Below are 22,590 nucleotides of genomic sequence, written 5' to 3' on the forward strand. Positions count from 1 at the left end.
ACTGTCCTGGTATTTGCGGCTCTGAAGCCCCGGACAAATGGCAAAAGTTTCCAAAAAGGGGGTAACTTGGATGAGAGGGATCCAGAGTGATTTTCTGAGCCCTTTTTCTCACTCTGGATGTATACAGTTCTTGAAGGGTGGGCAGGGGAGCACCAATAATTCTTTCAGCAGTCCGAACCGTTCTCTGTAGTCTATTGGTGTTAAGAATGAAATCATAGACTAAACAGTTTATTCTAATAAAAAATCATTTAAAAAATAGATAGCTTTAAATTGCATAATGATGTAATGTATGCCGTTGCATTGTCAGAGTTTTTGTATGAGTGTTGAGTGTGTTTCAGTCACTGTGGGCTTCAGAGCACAGTAGTACACAGCAGAGTCAGACACACGCACTTCCTGGGATTGGTCAGTGGAACTGAAGTTGTGCTGAGATTTGCATGAAATCTCTCCTTGAATTCTTCCTCAGTGTTTCCAGATTTAGAGAATTTATTTAACATGTGCTTTGGATGTCCATTGTCTTTCTGCTGGTACCAGAAGAGAGTTGGGGTTGGATAAGCAGTCTGATATGTACAGTTGATCGTTACAGTATCACCTTCAAAAGCAGATTGAATCCTTGTATGCTGATCAACTTTGTCTTGAGAACTACAACCTGAAACAGATTTAAAACAATATTAATAAATATGCACATTACACACATAAGGAAAAATTCACATGAAATATATTTGAAAAGAATCATTGATTTTGTTACTCACCCCAGATATATAAAACTATGATCAAAATGGCACTTTTCCACAGTGCCATTTATATTGAATTTGAATTGCTGTTTATTAATATACAGAGTATGATGTGTGTAATGCGTCCCTTCCTCTTTCCTGCATCTGTTAAAGCAGCAATAAATTCAGATCACTTTGTCTGACTGCTGGGAGGAGCCTGTGCTACAGTCAGTGTCAGTGAAGCCTGTTATACTGTGTATATGTAAAACCATATCACTTAATTATATCTATATATACAGTACAATGATTAATCTTAGAGTTTTGATATAGTGTGTGTGTATGTGTTTTATTATTATATTATATTACATTATTAATTTCTGTATTTATCTGTTCATTGCTTAACTATTTCAAGTTAAAGGTGTAGCATATATCAGTCTTATTAAGTTACGAGTGTTTTGATTTGTTCATCTTTGATTTCATATCAGTTGCTTGTAGAGTGACAATAGAATATTGATTATATTCTGAAGTGCGAGTACTGTAAATTGTTCGGTAAAATAATGTAATTAATCTGATTTCATATACATGCCTTGAAATTGTAAAAAATCAGGGTTAATTGTCTGAACTGTGCTTGATGTTTTAATTTTGCAATTTTATTAGTTTTTGTATCATTGTAGAATGCTGTATATCAAAACTGATATTTAGAATGTGTTTGTATTATTATGATTTTAAAAAGTTTTATATCAAATCATTGACATGTTGTACCTTTGTTTCTGTTTAAAGTTTTTTTTTCACTTTTCTGCTACAAATTGTCACCTTTCATCATAATTGATGCAAATAAAAGAAAAGTGGAATCCAGTTAAGGCCTCTGTTGATGTGTCTCTCCCTGTCAAGTGCACGAAAACAAGTAACTTGACATAAGAATAGCCTCAAATGTTTTTTCCCCCCAGTTGTTTATGTACTGTATTTCGGAATTTCATAATAAATATTGATGAGTGAATATCTCTTAACCATGCAAAGCTGAATTATTATCCGGTAAAGAGAAACATAATGTCTTCAGAGAGACAGAGAGATGTTTGAATAACTGTTTTAGTCTGTCTTACACTCTCAACAGAGTGAATATATAAAAATATATAATAAAAAAAAGCATATGTCAGGATGCATGTTTTTTGTTTTCAGTCACAGTGGGCTGCAGAGCATAGTACTGTAGTAAAACAGCAGAGTCAGCAACACACACACATCCTTGATCGACAGTGAAACTGAGATTGAGGATTTGTTGGAATCTGGACAAAACATCTTTTCTTCCTCATTCATTCATTTCCTTCATTTCACTGTTTGTTTGTTCCAGTTGAGAGTTAATGGAGCATGTAAATTGGGAATCTTAAAGTATCTAAAGTCAAGAAATGTTCTTATGTAATGATTCATATTGACGACAGTCAGTGTTTGTCTTTACAATCTTCCAATGCACAATTGTTTGCAGAGTTTAATAATTAATTATAATTCCCACCAACATCATAAATTATACCACACTGTAGCCAACTTTAGAAATTACATAGTTTTCATATGATTAAAAAAAGGATTCAGCTTTGAAGTGAATGAGATTCATTTTATTATTTTATTGGTTTTCAACACCGAAATTACTGATATATCTCCACCATTTAATTAAAAGGCATGGTCACATATTGTTAATGTCACAAACTCATGTGACTTTGCATTTGTTAAAGAGAAGTTTGGGTTATATTCAGCTGGATGAAGTTTGTAAGTGTGAAAAAGCTCAGTGTTAATTAAAAATAATTATAATGATTAAAATGTAGTTATTAATGTAGAAATTAGGATGAAGTTTTCATACACTGAAGCTGGAAAGTGATATCCAGAACAGAATTGTTAATGTTTCTTTGAAGTTTTATAACAGGCCTAATTCAGTCTTACCCAGGTGTTACCACATGTTGAAGAGAAAAAATAATTAAACACAAATGAAATACTGTAGATCTGCTCTGTTTTATTTTGCCAACTTCACAACTCAAGGTTCATCTTGAACTTTAAATACTTGATCCTTGATGATTTGCCACAAATTACACCTTATTGTTTAGTACTGATTCTCACTTGGTGACAATAGCTTTTCATAATGTTTCTACTTTGTTTATAGTGTTTTGTTAAAGTTAGAGTTTTTAATTTTTGTTTTTGTATTGTTTTTGATTTGTTTTTAGTTTTTTGTTGGAGTTAGAGTTTTTAGTTTTACACAGCAGAGGCAGACACAAGCAGATTCTTGATCATCAGTGGAACTGTTCTTGATGTTGTATCCAGTGTTGCATTAAATCTCTTCTTAAAATCAGACTCAGTTGTTCCTTCACTAAATGAAATTTTGTTCAGAATGAATGTTTGTTGTTTGTTTGATAGTTGTTTGTACCAGAAGAGATATGTGTTTTTGTATGTGTATTTTTTGTTGTGTTTTCACATTAAAGTTACTTGATCTGCTTCATTTGCAGTCATTTCTCTTGAAGGCTGTTCAACTCTGTCTTGCCCCCAGCACACTGGAAAATAGATTTAACTATTATTATTTTTATTTTTTTTACATATGAACAATATAAACAAATGATAAACATATGAACAAATGATAAAGTGGAAATTAAGAACTTCCTTACCTAAATCTTGAGCTGTGAAGAAAAGTGTGATTGTCACCCATTTTTCCATTGCTGAGACAGAGATTAATATTTGAACATGTGTTTTAATGAATGTGTCTCTCTGTCTTTACTCTAGCTCTTGGTTTGCTCTGTGCTGTTTTTCTCTTGATGTTTCAAGTCTTCAAGCTCTCACATGCCACCTGTTTCCTTGAAGACACTTTGAGGGATTTTGCCTCCCTGTGGTGAATTTATGTATATTCTAACTGACATTTTTATCCAAATTTTAAAATTTACAAATGTTAAAAACAATCAGAAAGCAGTAACACAATACACATAAAGTTATTAGATTTCTGCAACACAAGAGTAGTGTCCTGTGGACGTGTTTCTAGGGGAGACCATTTTGCAGCTTCATGACATTGATATTTAGCCTGTGGTAATAGTTTATCAAGTAATACAAATACTTAATAAGAAATGTCATAAAAAAGACATCCTACAGATTCATGGTTTGTGAAGATAAATAGAAAGATATTTTAAGTTTTTTTTTATTAATAATATTTATGTAAATAAGATTTGTTAGTTTGTGTTGACAAATAGAATGACATTTTAATTATATTAATAATATTTAGAAAAATAACACCAATTAAAATGTGATAGTTAATTTGTGAGTGTTGAGTGTGTTTCAGTCACTGTGGGCTTCAGAGCACAGTAGTACGCAGCAGAGTCAGACACATGGACATCCTGGATTGTCAAAGGAGCTGATATTGTTATTGTATTTAGACGTGCATTAAATCTCTTCTTAAAATTGTCGCCTTTAGCTCCATATAAGTAGACAGCATATATTTTGGGAATCCATTTACTTGTTGCTGATACCAGAAGAGAATTGGCAATGGATTAATGCTTGTACTGTATATGTACAATTGATTATTACAGCTGCACCTTCATCTGCTGTTTGAACTCTAATATTCTGGTGTACAGCATCCTCAGATTTACATCCAGGAATTTAGAAAACGATTTACCTTTTGAATAACTCAATCATTCATTCATTCCAAATTTAAAATGGAAGAAAATCTACTTACCCAAAAAATATGAGATGAACAACACTAAATTTTTGAAAGTGTGTCATCATAATTGTGTAAATGTGCTGTGTTAAATTAAACTAAACAGAATGAACACATCTAGAGTAGAACTGGTTTTTAACCCCCTTATTGCTTTAGTCTCTCTCGCTAAAGTTACACCGAACACATTTACAAACACCTGGAGGAGGAGCCTCAGTATCTGACTACAGATAGTTTGACTGAAACCATTGTACAATATTTTGCATTAATTTTGATAATGATTCATATCTAATTTCTCAAGTATATATGGAAAAAGGTGCAGATTACAGATCAAATAAAAAATATGGAATACAGTTAATATAAAATATCAGTTTTGTTATGCATATCCCTAAACAAACTGTCAATTATATTTCATTTTTAATGCAACTTGAAGGTATTTAAATATATATAATAGATCTAAATGTTCCTTTTCAGTCGGTCACTCTCAAAGTCACGTCGTGACCGACTAATTGGGATATCGCTTTGATAGACCAATCTACCTTCGAGTGTAAACTAAACGAGCCAATGCACGCTGATCACAGCATGAGTATAATAAGGCAGCAGGTGCAATGCATACCAGCTTTTCACTTAGGAGCCGAGCATTAGTATCGTTCTGCTCAACTGTGTCTGCTGTGAACTACGAGTTCAGCATGCTCTCGGAAGCTTCGTGTGTGTGCAATAACGGCACTTCAGCGGTGGTCATTCCCGATTCGAGTGATTGCGCACTTCATGGCTGCACTAACAACCCCCTGTCGTGTTGCAAGCCGGCTAATTCCCCTGTGCGCCTCAGCACTAAAAGAGCATTTCCTAAAGAGCAAATTTCTGTAAAAGAGCTTCACACGGTGCGTCCTTTGTAAAGACGACGGATCGTACTTATAAGGATGCCGTTTCACCCGTGCGTTTCTAGGTGCGGTCGTTACCTGGCAACAGGTGATGGTCACGATTGCTGTCTCACGTGTCTGGACATCAAGCATGCTGAGGTGGCCTATGGAATGAGTCATGTTCCCACTGCGGAAAGATGACCATCTCGGGGCTGCGAACCAGGCTTCGCTACCTTCAGGGGGGCGGAGTCCCTTGCCGCTGCCGCGATCTGGGGCTCGTTCTGGCAGCCGACAGACGAGAACAGCTTCCAGCAGTAGCACGGGTGGTTTGAGGATTACAGTGGTGGCAAACCCCACAGGGAACAACCCTCTGGGGACCATCACATCTCCTCTTGCACCCTCCGATCCAGTGGGAGCAAACCCACGGAACCGCTGGCCCTCTTCAAAGATTGTGTACCAGGTGGTGGCTTCCCCCCGACCAGATGTCAATGTTCCCTCACATCTCAGCATCGTGAGGGAGAGCTAGTCTGATGAAGATTCAGTGCCGTTGCTGCCGCCCCATGGGACAGGTGGCAAAGACTCACAATCAGATCCGTCGAGATGACAGCTATGCTTTCCCAGGGCGCCGATAGGGTAGTGGCTCGAGTGGAATCGCCACCGCATCCCGAGCCCCTCAAGGCAGGATGATTCGGAGAAGCTGTCGATGAAGATTTTTCAAGGTGGCACGCTAGCTGGTTGTCAGCATCCTCCCCCCGGTATTTTAAATAATTTGACTTGGCACTCCCCCCGATTTAAATAATTTGACTTGGAGTGGTAAACTTTCTCAAAGAGAGTTGTGGTGTAATTATTGTGTTTAATTTTGGTTGTATTTTGTTTAATTTTAATTAGGTTTTCTTTAACTTGTGAAAGTTGTTTTTCCACATGTTAAAGATTGTGGGTTTGATATGGCTTGACATCAAAGGGGAAAATGAATTTGAGTTTTTGTACAGCTTCATACAAACTTTGTATCACTGTGCTCCAACTCTTAGAGCACAATAATAGAGAGCTGAATCTGACAGAGTTGCACCAGTAATAGTGAGTTCAGTGGACGTTTGTGATGTAGTCGACTGAAAGCGAGGATCATCGGGGCTCCCACTTGCACTACCCGATCGTGCAGGCTTGAATAACAAATAGCGAAGCTCTTCATTAGGATACTGTCTATACCAGTACAAATAAGCATAATTGCTGCTTGTATCATATGTGCAGCTGAGGGTCACAGTCTGCAGCCTTATGAGGATTGTCAAGCAAAATCGATTCAAGAATTTGAGTAAACTTCACAAGGAATGGACTGAGGCCGGGGTCAAGGCATCAAGAGCCACCACACACAGACGTGTCAAGGAATTTGTCTACAGTTGTCGTATTCCTCATGTTAAGCTACTCCTGAACCAAAGACAATGTCAGAGGCGTCTTACCTGGGCTAAGGAGAAGAAGAACTGGACTGTTGCCCAGTGTCCCAAAGTCCTCTTTTCAGATGAGAGCAAGTTTCGTATTTCATTTGAATACCAAGGTCCTAGAGTCTGGAGGAAGGGTGGAGAAGCTCATAGCCCAAGTTGCCTGAAGTCCAGTGTTAAGTTTCCACAGTCTGTGATGATTTGGGGTGCAGTGTCATCTGCTGGTGTTTGGTCCAATTGTGTTTTTTTGAAAACCAAAGTCACTTGCACCCATTTACCAAGAAGTTTTGGAGCTGCATTTCATGCTTCTTTCTGCTGACCAGCTTTTTGAAGATGCTGATTTCATTTTCCAGCAGGATTTGGCACCTGCCCACACTGCCACAAAGCAGCAAAGTTGGTTAAATGACCATGGTGTTGGTGTGCTTGACTGGCCAGCAAACTCACCAGACCTGAACCCCAGAGAGAATCTACGGGGTATTGTCAAGAGGAAAATGAGAAACAAGAGACCAAAAATGCAGATGAGTCAAAGAAACCTGGGCTTCCATACCACCTCAGCAGTGCCACAAACCAATCACCTCCATGCCATGCCGAATTGAGGCAGTAATTAAAGCAAAAGGAGCCCCTACCAAGTATTGAGTATATGTACAGTACTGTAAATGAACATACTTTCCAGAATGCCAACAAATCACTATTTTTTTTTTTTTTTTTTTTGTCTTATGAAGTATCTTAATTGTTGAGATGAATTGGGGGTTTTTGTAAATCTGTGAGCCAAAATTATCACAATTAAAAGAACCATAAACTACTTCAATCTGTGTGCACTGAATTATTTAAATACACAATGAGGTGTAAATGCTGAAATAAATTAACTTTTTCTACAACATTCTAATTTATTGAGATGCACCTGTATGTTCTGTGCATACAGATTTCAAGGGGCCTGGTAATGTAAGTCCTCTATAATGTGTATTCCTTAGTTTTTGTATGAGTGTTGTGTGTGTTCCAATTACTGCGGGCCTCAGAGCACAGTAGTACACAGCAGAGTCAGACACATGTAGGTTCTTGATTGTCAGTGGAATGTTCTTGATGTGGAGTTCAGTGTTGCAGAATATTTCTTTATAAAATCAGGCTCAGTGGTGTATTGATTCAGAATGAATGTTGGTGATCTGTTTGGTAGTTGTTTGTACCAAAAGAGGTACAGATTTGTAGAAGTAGTAGTATAATTACACATTAAAATAACTTGAGCTCCTTCTCTTTCAGTCATTTCTCTTGAAGACTGTTCAACCCTGTCCTGTGCTGAGGACACTGGAAAAAAAAATAGATATGAAAAAGTAAGTCATTAACATGAATTATTAGCAAAGTAAACAAACATTTATTAATTTTAATTTCAATAAATATTTTTCTTTTAAAATATACAGATGTGCTTACCATCATAATGTGCTATGTAACACAGGGAAATCAAAGCCCATCTAAACATAGTTGATCTATAAACAAACATTCAATCAGCTGTGCTCTCAAAAACAGTGCTTCTTTAAAGGGATACTCCACCGTTTTTTCATATTAAACTATGTTATTCCCTTAACTAAGACAAGTTGATACATACCTCTTTCATCTCAGTGCGTGCACTAAATCGCTCTGTCTTGTGGCGAAACTTTGTTAGCACTTAGCCTAGCCCAGTTCATTCAATAGGGGCCAAGCAGAGAAGGTACCAAACACCTCCACGTTTTCCCTATTTAAATACAGTTACTCGACTAGTGTAACTCGACCTAGGACGGTGACACAAAACAAAACGTTGCGCTTTTCTAAGCGTGTAAAATGGATAACTATATTGTATGGCGGAATACCATACTTTGGGGAGCACTTTGACTTGGCGCAGTAATATCTTCACGTGGGGAGCGGGGGCCGGTGAGAGGACTTTTCACGAGTGAAGATATATAAAAAAAAAAAAAAATTATTTTGGAAACCATTTTTCACAAAATTTGAATTAGCCTGAAAATGTTTTAGAACACATGCTTGAAACTAGCTAGTCATCTCTGTATTGTAAAGATATTTAGTTACTAGATATACCGATGGGTATCATGCACCTGTATCATGCACCCATTTTTTTAGCTTCTTTGTAGTAAATGATCTGAAGATGATTACCTTGAATGAGTGATTTCTACCACAGTATTTTACTCTAATACTTTTCAACCTACAATAATCATGCATTTGCATTTAAAAATTCTCAAAGGTGTGGCCCCTCTGAATGGGCAAAATAGGGATCTGCATGTAATTTAAGATTCAAGGGTCACATTTCCCCCAGTACATATAATATATAAATAAATGTCAGACTATAGAAGAGAAAAACTGAAAAAATATCTAGTGTGCAGTGAACTGCATTTATTGTCAGATCTGTGTAGTCCTTCCTCTCTGTTTACATTTCACACCTGAGGAACAGTTACAATCAAATTTTTTTTTTCCTGTATTACAGCAGAAAATAGAAAATTGATCTATGACTTTATTTTATTATTTCAGAATGAGCACAATATAGTAAAGAGCTGAATGTAAAAGTACTTTATCTTAAAAATTGTAATGTGAATAGCATAAAATAAAGTAATACCAGTAAATCCTCACAGTTATGTTGACATATTTTCCATATATTTTCAGTAAACTATTTAAATCAGTTTAAACCAATTAATTTCTACAATATCAAAGATCTCAAAGTAATTTAATAGTTTATTCATGTTGGTTATATAATGTATTATATTTCTTTTTAAATAATATTAATAATAAGTGCATATTCATAAAAGACATTTAATATTGTTTTTGTAACTTTATATATATATATATATATATATATATATATAATTAAAATTCAAACTGTTACACATGTGCTCTGGTAAACACTTGAAGTTAATAATGTATATTAACATCTTTAAAAAATCATCTTCTTCATAGGCATTTAAGTATTTTCTTATAAACCTCCTCCTATAAATAGATTTGACTTCTCAGATGTGTCAGGTTTTTGTACAGTCTTCTTGTTGTGTTTTCCTGTCACTGGCGTCCTGGGCACAGTAGTACAAAGCAGAGTCTGTCACTTTAGCAGAGGAGATCTCCAGATCCACATGGTTTTGCTTTTCTTTGTTGGGTTTAGCAGTGAATCTGGGATCTACATCAGACTTCTTAGCGTCTTTTGCACCATAAAAGAGGATTACAAGGAATTCAGGAGCTGATCCGGGATACTGACGGTACCAGAATAAAGACTGTGCAGATGAATAACTGCAGGATAATGTAACACTTGAACCTTCAACAGTAAACTCCTCAGATTTGGTTGGTCTGATTTCATTTCCATATGTGGTACCTGCAAAAATAAATCAGCTTTTATGAATGTGTATTTAGAATGAATCAGGTTTAATCAGTGATATTTTAAAGGTATGAATATCACCTTAATTAAAATTCCTCACATTATGGTTGATTAGAATACTAAGATGCAATGCCAGTAAATTAATATTTACATGTAAATATAAATAGCAGAATAATAGAATGGTGTACCATTGTCTAGGTTCACTAATGCAGATTAAATAAGCTCTGCAACAGGCACTGAAGATTTTTCACAAGATCACAATGTGTCAGTGTCCAGAGCTCCACCTCCTCTAATAGAAACATAACTCACATTTTGAAAGTCTTGAAAAGTGAAAATAAAAGAATAGATATTATCGTCCAATTTCTGTTGATTTCAAAACACTCAAAGCACAGTAATACACACTTAAAACACAAAATTCCAGATGGAGGTTAATAATCATTCCTCATGAACAGTTTTACAAAAACAGGGGTTTGTAAACCCATTTGCCAGTATGTTATTATTACTGAGCTGCTCAGTGAAGTGTGAGAAAGATTCATGATTAGGGTTGGGTATTGTTTGAATTTTATCGATTCCGATTCCGATTCTGCTTGTCGATTCTGATTCTTATCGATTCCTAGTTTCGATTCCAATAAGATGAAAAATCCAATAGAAAAAAGATTAAGTCAAACATTTAGATGTCAAACATGTATTCTGTCTTTTTACAAAGTGTTCTGTTGCAGCTGAATAACATGAGCAAAAATCAGCAGTCTACAAAACAATGCAAGAGAATCTTTGCCTATGCTTAAAAAAATACCACAGCAAAAACAACTAGATTAATATAAATTTCAAATATTAAAGTGTTAAAGACAAGTAAACAGTAAGTAATAAGATAGGAACAAACAAATCAATTAGCAATATCATAAAATCTGTGCACGCGCTTGCGCTTCATGTGCGCTGCACACAAACAGGGCGCAAATACTTTCCGTTCCTGCACTTAATCGTTTTTAATCAAATTGAAATGCGAATGCAGGAATCGTTAAGCAGAATCGAAATGCACGCGTCTTATCGAATACCCGGTTCTTGGAAATTTGGAACCAGTTCTAAAATGGAACCGGTTTTCGATACCCAACCCTGTTCATTATGGAGAAATGTGATGCATAATCAGACCTTTCCAGCTCAACCTAACCCTAACACTAACACACTCAACACATGAGCAGCATGGTCTATCTGTCTAAGATAGACATCAAAAGAGGTAACACTTTGGAGGAACCAACGCTATCTCACGACCAATTCGTACGTATTTTACGAGGTGGCTAATTCGTACGAATTTGTACGACCTCACTCGTACGATTTCATACGATTTGCCTAGACCCCAGTGACGGGTAGGTTTAGGGGCGGGGTTTTGGTGTAAGTAATTCGTACAAATTCATACGAATGTGCAACTCGTAAAATACGTACGATTTGGCAAAAATCGTATGAATTTGTACGAGTGTGGTCGTACGAATTCGTACGAATTAGCCACCTCGTAAAATATGTACGAATTGCCGTGAGATCGGGCTGGAGGAACACATACTCATTATTAACCAAGAGTTTTCCCTCAGTAAACTCTTAATAGATATTTCTGAAACATTTACATAGTTTTTGAGTTTTATTGTTCAAGAGGTTTTTGTACAGTGTAGTTGAGTTTCCTGTCATTGTGGGCGACAGTGCACAGTAGTACAGCGCAGAATCTGTTACTTCAGCATCCGAGATCTCCAGGCTCACAAGATTGTTGTTTTTATCAACTTTAGGTATGAGACGATCAGGAAGAGGGTTACTTGTGTCTCCATGTGGATAAATATAAGCAAGGAACTCTGGTCTGGATCCCGAATACTGACGATACCAGTGCAGGTTAGTAACAGTTCCATCATATTTACAGGATAGAGTGACTTTTTCTCCCTCAGATGTAAGTGTCTTGTTTTCCAGCGGTGTTATTGACTGTGCAAATGTCTCCTCTGCAAAACATTACATCACATTTTTTTTTTATTATTGAACTTACCCAAAGAATTCATAGTAATATATTACAGCATTACAACGAAATCAGTGTTCAACAGCATAAAAAAAAACAAAAAACAACTGAAACATCCAAAAACTGTATAAAACTCCAGATTTATGAAATTATTTGATCAAATGATTAATGGTCAAGAATCAGGAAGCTCTTACTTTTAATCAACAATAGCAAAAGCAGAACACAAAGGATGGCCATGTTTGCAATATGCAAAGCAAAAGCTGAGTTGCTCTTTTTCAGAACCCCACAGGCTCCACCCACTGTATCTGTCAGCATAAGAGGATCAAAACACAGCATTAAAATTCAACTTTTGATTAAACACTGAAGTAAAAATATAAACTATAATAACCAAATAGTAAGAAATAAAGCTAATCTGATCAGGAAGATGATATTTTTCACTATATTGGATGTTTATGTTGGCCTACTGCTGTTTTAAAGTATATGTTTATGGTTTATTTATTAAGTTTATCGTTCATGAAATCCTGGGTTTCACCTACACGTTAGAGTTCTTGTTCATTATAACTGCAAATTCATTTACTTAAAAGAAATGATTAACATGTCAGTAACTCATATTTTATCTCCTTAAAGAAGGATGAACAGTTCATTAAATGTTAATGTTGAGTGTATATCGCCCTCTTCTGGTCTTTCACTCCTTTCAGCACACTACACATTCACAAAACGGTTTTAAATTGCAATAATCAGGTTTATAATGATATTATAATTGTAGTGGCATTAGTAATATGAAATCAACTGAAACCAAGAGTAGGGAAAAATTAATGCATATTTAAAAGTAATTTAAATTTGAAATTAGATAATGTAAATCGAATGCAAACTTTTAAGTGAAAGAAACCTAAAATAGAGTGTGTGTGTGTGTGTGTGTGTGTGTGTGTGTGTGTGTGTGTGTGTGTGTGTGTGTGTGTGTGTGTGTGTGTGTGTGTGCCTGTGTGTGGGTGTATATATATATGTGTGTGTGTGTGTGTCATAAAAATGAAATCATACACTAAACAATTTAATTTAATCAAGTTAAAATAAATTTAAAAATAAATCAAATTCAATTGCATAATGATGTCGCATTGTTTGAGTTTTTGTATGAGTGTTGAGTGTGTTTCAGTCACTGTGGTCCTCAGAGCACAGTAGTACACAGCGGAGTCAGACACACAGAGATTTTGGATTGTCAGAGGAACTGAAGTTGTGCTGAGATTTGCATGAAATCTCTCCTTGAATTCTTCCTCACTGTTTCCAGATTTAGAGAATTTATTTAACATGTGCTTTGGATTTCCATTGCCTTTTTGCTGGTACCAGAAGAGAGTCTGGGCCTGAATAAGCAGTCTGATATGTACAGTCGATCTTTACAGTATCACCTTCAAAGCAAACTGAATCCTTGTATGCTGATCAACTTTGTCCTGAGATTGAGAATTACAACCTGAAATTGAATTAAAACAAAATGACTAAATATGCACTTTACACACATAAGGAAAACTCATTTTAAATATATTTGAAAAGAATAGTTATTTAATAGTACTACTCACGCCAGATATATAAAACTATGATCACAATAGTACATTTCCAGAGTGCCATTATATACAATTGAAATGGCAGACTCTTAAAAAATATACAGAGATGTTGTGATCCTCTTCCTCTTTCTGCATCTGTTAAAGCAGCAGTAAATTCATATCACATGGTCTGACTGCTGCATGGGAGGAGCATCTTTGAAGAAGACTGCAGTATTATTATTACATGTACAATGACTAATCTTAGGATATACATACACTATGCATTAATGCATTTGATTAGCCTATATTATTTATTCACCAAAACATACAGTGAATAAAGGCTTGACTGCTTTCTACATTTGATCAGTCAGTTGCGGCATTCAGTGGCAGTTTGATATTTCCTAATATTTACCATCATTGATAGCAGTGGTGTTTTAACGCTTGGTTTACTTTCATATCTCTCACAATGCTGACTCATGTTCTGTTATTTCAAACTCAACTGGCACTTATATCCCGATGGTCTACAAAAAGACCTCAGATGACTTCAGTATTAAAATTACTAGTACATTGTTACAGTTTTGTTCTTGTTTGCTAAAGCTATTTTGTGTAATAGATGCAATTCTGTATATCAGGTTTTTTTGTACATTGTTACTGAGTTTCCTGTCACTGTGGGCTGCAGGGCACAGTAGTACAGAGCAGAGTCTGATACAGTAGCAGAGAAGATCACCAGATCCACACGTTTGATTTCTTTTTTGGCTTCTGAAAATAGTCGTAGTTTGTGCTCAGATTTGTTAGAATATTCAGTGACAAAAAGTAAAAACTCTGGTTTTGCTCCGGGATACTGGCGATACCACTGGATAGTAACACTAGTGCCACTAGTGAGACTGTAGTTACAGGACAGAGTCATATTTTTACCCTCAGAATCATATATTTTCTGGAAACCATGGTTGTATTGTGTCACTAAAAGAATTTCATGTGAAAAAAAAAAAAAAAAAAAAAAAAAAAAAGATTTATAAACTGCATGTAACAAAAAATGGATTTTTAGGGACTTTTATAATAAGCATATTGCTTAAAATATTATATCTTACCCATGCAAAGTTGAATTATTATCCAGTTAAAGAGAAACATGATGTCAGAGAGACAGTAATGGCAAAAATAGTATTTGAACAACTGTCTGTCTCTGTCTCACACTCTCAACAGCATGAATAAACCCCACCCACTGCTAACAGCAGTGAAAAATATTCTCATGTTAAAACTGTATGTTTCAGAGCTCTTAGTTCTTGTCCGGATGATTATGTGTTTCAGTCGAAGTGGGGTGCAGAGCACAGTAGTAAACAGTCAGACACATGCACATGCACATTCTGGATTGACAGAGAAACTGAGCTTGAGGATTTGTTGAGATCTGCATGAAATCTTTCCTTAAATTCTTTTTCATGCACTATAGTAGATTTTAATTGAATTGTTACTTACCAAGAACTACTGCCATTAAAATAAATTCCTCAGCCAGATTAACAGTTTATGTGCAGCAGGCAATATTAGTCTGAAGGCTAACAGTGCAGAAATATGTTTGCAGAGGATATAGCAAGGACTTCATAAATCAGCATCATAGATTATAGCACACAGTGGCCAGCTTCTGAAATTACATTGTTTTCATTCAGTTATAAAGGGTCCTTCTCAAAGACAAAAGCTGAAAAAAAATCTTAATGCAACAAGTCCGTTACTGACTTTTTTTTTTTTTTTTTTTTTTTGCTTTTAATACTATAAAAAAAAAACTAATATTTTTTTAATGTATCATTCTTGCAGCGAGACTAAAAAGCACACAGAATGTTGTTGTATTGCAGAAATTACAAAGACCCTTTGAGTAAAAGCATTTGCCAAAAGAATAATATATTATGCATATGGCTTTGGTTTGTTGAGGACTAGATTTGAGCATGACAATAGTCTGTGTGTCAGTTGGAGAAGAAGCTCTGATGTCACTGCCAAAGCCATGAAAATAAACCCAACAGACTGAACGATAATATATCAGTATAGGCTGGATACTGTTGGAGAGGCAACAGAGCCATGAACTCAGCAGGAGTAGTGCTGAGAGACACAGTCATTAGAAGAAGTAGAAGGAGTCCTAATATTGAAAAAGACAATCAATCTTCCCTCTACTGGCTCCCTGTTTTACTGCATGACAAGCAATAAAGAAATTATATTTTAGAATGTGTTTGTGTATAAAAGGAACCACAAAGAATGTAATACTGCTTTGTTGGTGCTTTTTGGATTTTTATGTCTAATTCAAACTCACACAGTTGTTACCCCATATTTTATTACATTCAGGGCTGGATATATCATGGTTTTGATTGTGGTTTTCAGTAGATAGTTTCAAAGTGAAAAGAGCTTCAGGTTTTTGTGTGAGAAATTTTTTGTTTTTTGTATCTGTGGTTTTATTCTTTTAGAACAATAATAGAGAGCTAAATCTGACAGACGTACATCAGTATAGTCAGTTCAGTGGATTTACGTGATGTATCTGAATTAAATCGACCATCAGAGGTGTGTGTATCAGAACGTGATTGGGCACCTTTGAGTAATAAATACTGTGGTTCTCTTTTGGGATACTGTCTGTACCAGTAACCAGCACAACATAGTCACTACTTGTACTACATATGAGCAGCTCAGCTTGACCACGTTTTTTTTCTGTCCCTTTATCTGGCTCAATGTTGTCTTCAGCCACCAAACCTGTCAACAGCAAGCATGTACAGTGGGTACGGAAAGTATTCAGACCACCTTAAATTTTTCACTCTTTGTTATATTGCAGCCATTTGCTAAAATCATTTAAGTTATTTTTTTCCTCATTAATGCAAACCCAGCACCCCATATTGACAGAAAAACACAGAACTGTTGACATTTTTGCAGATTTATTAAAAAAGAAAAACTGAAATATCACATGGTCCTAAGTATTCAAACCCTTTGCTGTGACATTCATATATTTAACTCAGGTGCTGTCCATTTCTTCTGATCATCCTTGAGATGCTTCTACACCTTCATTTGAGTCCAGCTGTGTTTTGATTATACTGACTGGACTTGATTAGGAAAGCCACACACCTGTCTATATAAGACCTTACAGCTCACAGTGCATGTCAGAGCAAATGAGAATCATGAGGTCAAAGGAACTGCCTGAAGAGCTCAGAGACAGAATTATGGCAAGGCACAGATCTGGCCAAGGTTACAAAAAAAAAATCTGCTGCACTTAAGGTTCCTAAGAGCACAGTTGCCTCCATAATCCTTAAATGTTAGATGTTTGGGATGACCAGAACCCTTCCTAGAGCTGGCGGTCTGGCCAAACTGAGCTATCGGGGGAGAAGAGCCTTGGTGAGAGAGGTAAAGAAGAACCCAAAGATCACTGTGGCTGAGCTCCAGAGATGCAGTCGGGAGATGGGAGAAAGTCGTAGAAAGTCAACCATCACTGCAGCCCTCCACCAGTCGGGGCTTTATGGCAGAGTGGCCCGACGGAAGCCTCTCTCCTCATGCAAGACACATGAAAGCCTGCATGGAGTTTGCTAAAAAAAAAACAGAGAAATAAGATTCTCTGGTCTGATGAGACCAAGATAGAACTTTTTGGCCTTAATTCTAAGCGGTATGTGTGGCGAAAACCAGGCACTGCTCATCACCTGTCCAAAACAGTCCTAATAGTGAAGCATGGTGGTGGCAGCATCATGCTGTGGGGGTGTTTTTCAGCTGCAGGGACAGGACGACTGGTTGCAATCGACGGAAAGATGGAATGCGGCCAAAGTACAGGGATATCCGGGAAGAAAACCTTCTCCAAAGGATCAGGACCTCAGACTGGGCCGAAGGTTCACCTTCCAACAAGACAATGAACCTAAGCACACAGCTAAAATACGAAGGAGTGGCTTCACAACAATTTTCGTGACTGTTCTTGAATGGGCCCAGGAGCCCTGACTTAAACCCACTGAGCATCTCTCACTGAAATGGTTTCGGGACTTTCCACCAACGTTGTCCCATCCAACCTGACAGAACGGTCTAGGATCTGCAAGAGTAATGGCATAAATCCCCCCAATATCCATGGTGTGAATATAGCGTGTTGCATCTTTACCCAAAAAGTCTCATGCGCTGTATTAGACCAAAAGGGTGACTACTAATCAACTGTCCCTGTCTAACTAGTAGCATGGTGGTGGCAGCACATGCTGTGGGGGTTTTTTTTTGCAGGGACCATGTTGCAACGCGCAAAGATGTTTCGGCAAGTATCAGGGATATCCTGGACGAAAACCTTCTCCAGAGGATCAGGAACAGACTGGCCGCCGAAGGTTCACTTTCCAACATGACAATGACCCCTAAGCAAAAATAAAAATAACGAAAGGTGGCTTAACAACAATTTCGTGACTGTTCTTGAATTGGCCCAGCCAGAGCCCTGACTTGAACCCAATTGAGCATCTCTGGAAGACATGAAAACATGTTCTCCACCAAATACCATCCAACTGATGTGAACTGGAGAGGATCTGCATCTTTGTGGCAGAGGATCCCCAAAAGTGTGAATAACTTGTTGCATCTTTCCCAAAAAAATGGCTGTATTAGATCAAAAGGGTGCTTCTACTAAATACTGAGCAAAGGGTCGAATACTTAGGACCATGTGATATTTCAGTTTTTCTTTTTAAATAAATGTGCAAAAATGTCAACCATTCTGTGTTTTTCTGTCAATATGGGGTGCTGTGTGTACCAATTAATGAGGAAAAAAAATGAACTTAAATGATTTTAGCAAATGGCTGCAATATAACAAAGAGTGAAAAAATTAAGGGGGTCTGAATACTTTCTGTACCCACTGTATATACAGTAACTGATTTTTGATTTGTGAAAGCAAAGTTGTCAAAATAATATTGGAAACACATGTCACAGCATTTTTTACAAAATAGAAATGACCAAAATAATATCAACATAGCCTTTTGTGTTTGAGATTTTAAAAGATCATACATTTTTATGTACATAAATATTTATTGTCAGTTGCTCAGTAAATAATGTACCTGTTCCCACAATGAGAAATCAGTTTTAAAGCATCTGTCCATGTTCAATCAGATCAGTTCAGTTCTCTGTTGAGTCTCTCTGTGGCTCTGAGCTGTAAAGTCACTGCGGATCGGTCAGAAACACACACAGGAACTTCCTGCAACATAAAGGCATGGCTTGCATATTGGACTGTTTAATTTCCCCATATTTGTCATGATCATGGAAATATCAACTGGTGAAAATATATTAAAAAAAATATTTTGGAGTTGCATATTCTCACAATTTTTATATATTGTATAATTTGAAATATAGCATTATCTCCATGTGAACTGTGAACACTGCCATTGTGTGGCATAAATGATCCTGTCCCCTAAAGGACATTCTAAATTGAGTGTCCCTGTGGCTCAGTGGTAGAGCACTGCATAGATACCACTTTCTCGTTGTCTTTTTCTCTTTCTCTGTGTTCCTCTCCTCTCCTGTTGTAAAAGGTTTTTATAGGAAACTAATGTGTTTCCTGTCACTGTGGGCACCAGAGCACAGTAGTACAGAGCAGAGTCTGATACAGCAGCAGAGGAGATCTTCAGATCCACATGGATTTGTTCCCTTTTTTCTACTTTAACCGAAAATATTGGATCTACATCAGACACCTCAGCTTGTTTTGCACTAGCGAAGGATAGTACAAGAAATTCAGGTTTTGATCTTTCATACTGACGGTACCAGTGGATATAATCTGTAGCTCCAGGTGAATGACTAAAGGACAATATAACATTTGAACCCTCTTCATAAACGACATCGGTTTTGTTTGGTTTGATGACATTTCCAAAGACAGCAGCTGAAAAAGAAAACATTTCTTCTTAATGAAATCTTTTAAATGAAACAACAACAAAAAAATTAACCAAATTAGTACGTGCTGAGGCAAAAAAAGGATAATTGAATGAAGATCCATTGTACAAGTTTTCACTCTGAGAAGAGTCAGAACGAATGTCTCTGTGAGACATGATTTGATTATCTCAGATCTGTGAACACTGAGTCCCTCCTCTCTGAGAAACATTATACCCAAGTTTGTTGTTCTCTGCAGCAATTCCTAGTGAATCTCTGAGAACACTGCCATCTTGTGTCACATTATACTGGCACGCCTGCACGCCAGATCTGTTTCCTGTTGTGATTTGAACTGAATGGAAACAGCGTATCCGTGTGACGCAGCTGACACAGAACAGCATATGTTGTTTATGTCCAGCAGATATTCTTCAAAATGGCACCAGGGATATGAGGAGGAGACGAATTTTTGCATAAAGTCTCTATTTTTTTCTTTTTGTGCACAAAAATTATTCCGGTAGCTTCGTATAATTGCGGATGAACCACTGATGTGACATGGATTATTTTACAGATCTCCTTGCTTCTTTCTAGATATTTCAGTTGCTTTGCTATCTGTGCAGGGTCAGACAGCTCTCAGATTCCATCAAAATATCTTAATTTGTGTTCTGAAGATGAACAAATGTCTTAAGGGTTTGAGACATGAGGGTGAGTAATTAATGACCGAATTTTCATTTTTGGGTGAACTAAACCTTTAAATTAAAAGAAGAGGAATTTGTTGAATAAACGTAGATTTAATATTGTATTCATGCAGGGAACTAATAACACATTAAAACTGAATATATTTTCAAAACTTCCTGCTCGCTGTCACATGATGCTGTTTGCTTTGCATACAAACTGCTCAAATGATCACAAATGAGCAGTTTGCAAGTGTTTTTGCCTCGTTTTCTCATTAGACTACTGTGTGATCATCGTTGCTAGAGAAAGTTTGCTTTAATTACTGTGTGTCTTACCCTGGTAAATACGTGTGAAGTGGCGTTTGGTTTTGCGTTTGCCTATCGCGGGACTGGACAGTTTCGGTCTGCTAAATAGGGAGGCGTGACTAGCTGACTTCAATCACAGGTAATCAGGCAAATATATAATAGGTAGGTGTCACCGCGGCAGCCCTCGTGTGAAGCCTCCTCGTGTGAAGCCTCCTCGTGTGAAGACCGACGAGTGTAAAGACCATCGACTCTACCTGCGCGACTCCACCGAGCAAGGACACCGACAGGGCACTTGAGTATTGCTTTTCTCCCCTTCAATTTTTGTACAGCTCATCCTCAAATACTTATTTTGGTCACTTGTAGTCACTATGTGCTTTCAGATCTCTACTATCACTACCAACACTCGGAGAGCACGCTATGTACGTCAGGAGGAAGGCCTGCCCGACAAATCTAAGGCCTGTCCCTCTGACCTCTACTCCAACGCTCTCTATTCCAGTTGGTCTCTGGAACTGCTAGTCCGCTGTTAACAAAGCAGACTTCATTTCTTCTATTGCTACTCATTCTAGTCTCAGCCTCATGGCACTGACTGAGACCTGGATCAAACCTGAGGACACTGCCACTCGCGCAGCCCTCTCCACTCATTTCAACTTGTTCCCACACCCCCTCGTACGACTGGGAGGGGTGGAGGTACTGGTCTCCTTATATCGAAAGATTGGAAATTTGATCTTCAACCAACACCTACAGGTAACGGTTCATTTGAATCACATGCTGTTACTGTAACCCACCCTGTTAAAATCCACTTTGTGGTCATTTATCATCCCCCAGGTCAATTGGGAAGCTTCTTGGAGGAGTTGGACGTGCTGCTATCAAACTATCCTGAAGATGGTACTCCTCTGGTACTGCTTGGTGACTTCAACATCCACCTAGATAAACCCCAGGCTGCTGACTTCAACACTCTGCTCGCCTCATTTGATCTCAAGCGAGTCTCTACTACAGCGACTCACAAATCGGGCAACCAACTGGACCTCATCTACACGCGCTGTTGCTCAGTGGACAACACTTTAGTTACTCCACTGCACACCTCAGACCACTTCCTCATTACTGCTAATCTAGCACTTACTCCTGAAGCGGCACACGCTCCAACGCGGGTCACCCTTTCGACGGAACCTACGCTCACTCTCTCCATCTCGCCTATCCTCTGTGGTTTCATCCTCACTTCCTTCACTCTCGCAGTTTTCAGCTCTGGACACGAACAGTGCTACGGACACTTTTTTTGTTCACTCTGACCTCTTGCTTGGACAACTTTTGCCCACTGTGTCTAGACCAGCACGCACCACCCCATCTGCCCCCTGGCTGTCCGATGTACTCCGTGAACATCGCTCTAAACTCAGGGCTGCAGAGAGGAAATGGCTTAAATCAAGAAACTTTACCAACCTCAGTGTGTATCAGTCTCTCCTCTCTTCCTTCTCTGCAAACGTCTTCACTGCTAAAACATCATATTACCACGACAAGATTAACAACTGTTGTGACACTCGGACACTCTTCAAAACCTTCTCTTCTCTTCTTAATCCGCCTCCACCTCCTCCTCCATTGACTCTTACAGCTGATGACTTTGCAGTTTTCTTCACAAATAAGACAAGAACCATCAGTGACCACTTGGACCGCTTATCTTCTCCATCTACATGACGTCATTAGGATCTGTCATTCAGAAGCATGGCTTTTCCTATCACTGCTACGCTGATGACACTCAACTCTACTTCTCATTCCAACCAGATGACCCGACGGTTAGTTGCTCGCATTTCAGCCTGTCTGAGTGACATTTCTAGCTGTATGAATGACCATCACCTTCAGCTCAACCTTACTAAGACTGAACTGCTGGTGGTTCCAGCTAACCCATCGTTTCATCACAACTTCTCTATACAGCTGGGTTCGTCAACCATAACTCCTTCCAGGACAGCCAGAAACCTAGGAGTTGTGATGGATCATCAGTTAAGCTTCACAGACCATATTGCTACAACGACCCGGTCCTGTAGATTTGCCTTATTCAACATTAGGAAGATTAGACCCTTCCTGTCAAACAAGCCACCCAACTTCTTGTCCAAGCTCTTGTTCTCTCCAGACTGGACTATTGCAATGCTCTCCTGGCGGGCCTTCCTGCATGTACTATCAAGCCCTCTACAACTGATCCAGAATGCAGCAGCGATGGTTGTCTTCAATGAGCCAAAAACAGCCCATGTTACTCCTCTCCTCATCAGGTTACACTGGCT

The 22,590-nt window shown here is 37.8% G+C and overlaps 1 gene segment (V, D, J or C); it reads right to left on the bottom strand.

Moving 5' to 3' along the window:
• Window positions 1–6,189: 6,189 nt before the first annotated feature.
• Window positions 6,190–10,020, bottom strand: LOC122136308 (the record flags this gene model as incomplete). The annotated part of the segment is given in 2 exon segments: window positions 6,190–6,502; window positions 9,676–10,020. Coding segments are annotated over 2 exon segments (597 nt in total), but the record flags the coding sequence as incomplete, so codon positions are not given.
• Between the last annotated feature and the right edge of the window lie 12,570 nt (window positions 10,021–22,590).

Source organism: Cyprinus carpio, chromosome B2 (genome assembly GCF_018340385.1).
Source record: "Cyprinus carpio isolate SPL01 chromosome B2, ASM1834038v1, whole genome shotgun sequence".
NCBI classification, from domain to species: domain Eukaryota; kingdom Metazoa; phylum Chordata; class Actinopteri; order Cypriniformes; family Cyprinidae; genus Cyprinus; species Cyprinus carpio.